This window comes from Schistosoma mansoni, chromosome 2 (genome assembly GCF_000237925.1).
Source record: "Schistosoma mansoni strain Puerto Rico chromosome 2, complete genome".
NCBI classification, from domain to species: domain Eukaryota; kingdom Metazoa; phylum Platyhelminthes; class Trematoda; order Strigeidida; family Schistosomatidae; genus Schistosoma; species Schistosoma mansoni.
The window spans coordinates 23,041,371-23,042,993 of record NC_031496.1 but is presented as its reverse complement, the minus strand read 5'-3'; the positions used below and the strand labels follow the sequence as shown (position 1 = coordinate 23,042,993).

The 1,623-nt window shown below is 32.6% G+C and overlaps 1 protein-coding gene across 1 annotated transcript; it reads left to right on the top strand.

Moving 5' to 3' along the window:
- Nucleotides 1-1,193: 1,193 nt before the first annotated feature.
- Smp_171240 (hypothetical protein) lies at nt 1,194-1,361 on the top strand (the record flags this gene model as incomplete). The annotated part of the gene is made up of 1 exon (XM_018796123.1): nt 1,194-1,361. One exon carries the CDS (start codon nt 1,194-1,196, stop codon nt 1,359-1,361), a length of 168 nt encoding a protein of 55 aa, XP_018650367.1.
- Between the last annotated feature and the right edge of the window lie 262 nt (nt 1,362-1,623).

The window sequence follows — 1,623 nt, the reverse complement described above, 5'->3', positions numbered from 1 at the left end:
TTTTTTGAAATAAAAAAATCATAAAAATTTAATTAATTAATTATTATATTTGATTTAATTGTTGTTTTAATAAACTAACAATTGAAAGATATATAATTATGTCATATTAATGTACTTTATAGAAATTTTAACCAATAAAAATTCGAATAAAATTTAAAAAAAATTGGCGGGAATTTGTTTTAAAAAACATTTCCACTCATTTACCCATTAATTCTATAGTTATTAATGTATAGGTTCTAAAGAAATTCCTTCATATCTTACCAGAAGATCATGTAACGTAAAGTTAGTTGTATCAATGATAAAACAAAATTATCAGTAGGGGTTTTGTGGAGATTTAGTATTTTCATAGTTGCAAGCATGAGTCAATTGAAGCTAGACCACCAAGGAAAACCTGGAAGCACTGGACGGCCGTTTCGTCCTATTGTGGGACTTCTCACTAGTGACTGACTTCGAGAGATAAATCCTGGAGTTGTAGTGAGAAGCAGTGACCAGTGGAGTTCAAACCACGTCTGTTGTGAGATAGGAACTCACTGAAAACAATTGGTGAACGATTGCTCAACTTCGTGGATTGGTTAGAGTTAGACATAAACACCATCGGATGCCGGCTCAGTGGTCTATCAGTTAAGTGCTCTGGCGCGAGACTGGTAGGTCCTGGGTCCTGGTCTAGCTTCAATTGACTGACGCTTGCAACTATGAAGATAAAACAAAAGTATCTCGTCAAACTTGGTTGGTTTGTTTTACGAGATGTGAATATTTTTTGGATTATTATTTTAATAAGCTGAAATTCTATACTATTTGAATGTTTTAAACTAGAAAAAAAGCTATCAAGTGCCTCTTAATTATTAATAATCAATGTTTTGTAAACAATAGACTGTGAATAATAAGGTTTGGAGTTATGGGGATATGGAGTGTAGCGCACACAGATAGGTTGGATGAATAACATAGATACGTACCGGACATGAAAATAATGCGACTAACCTCAATCGAGTAATTACATATTAATGATTAATTATTACATACACAAAGATCTCTTTTAAATTTTAGAGAGTGGATATCACTTTGACAGTTGAATGATTAGTTTATAAAGAGAAAATTGGTGACATTGCCAACAGTAATTTTCTGTTTATTTTTCTGCTTCTAACCTTAATTATTATTGTAGTGGATTATATTCAAGATAATTTCTTAGGCTTCGTATGTCAATCGTCTTGACAACCGTTATGAAACTAATATCAAAAGTGTATAAATTTCAGAAGACAATACGAAGTGGCGACTACAGTTTATTAATAAACAGTCACGTCACTAAGTCACAATCACACAGAGCGAAAATATACAGAAACGAATTAAGAGACGAACGAAATTAGAAGACTCAAGACCATATGTATAAGAAAGCGAAAATTCATCGAACGATTTAAGCAACTAATATATGAGCTAGTAAGAGGGATATGTGTGTAAGCTGTAACACGTGATCAACCACACAAACATGTTATTAGCACTAACACAATGATGTACAAATTGTTACTATTGTCACGCTGTCTGGTGAATTAGTTGATTGTAGGGCTTCACTGGATAAAACGTAAACAGACTTAAGTGTAGGTGAGGTACTACATAGTAAAAAGTTGAATG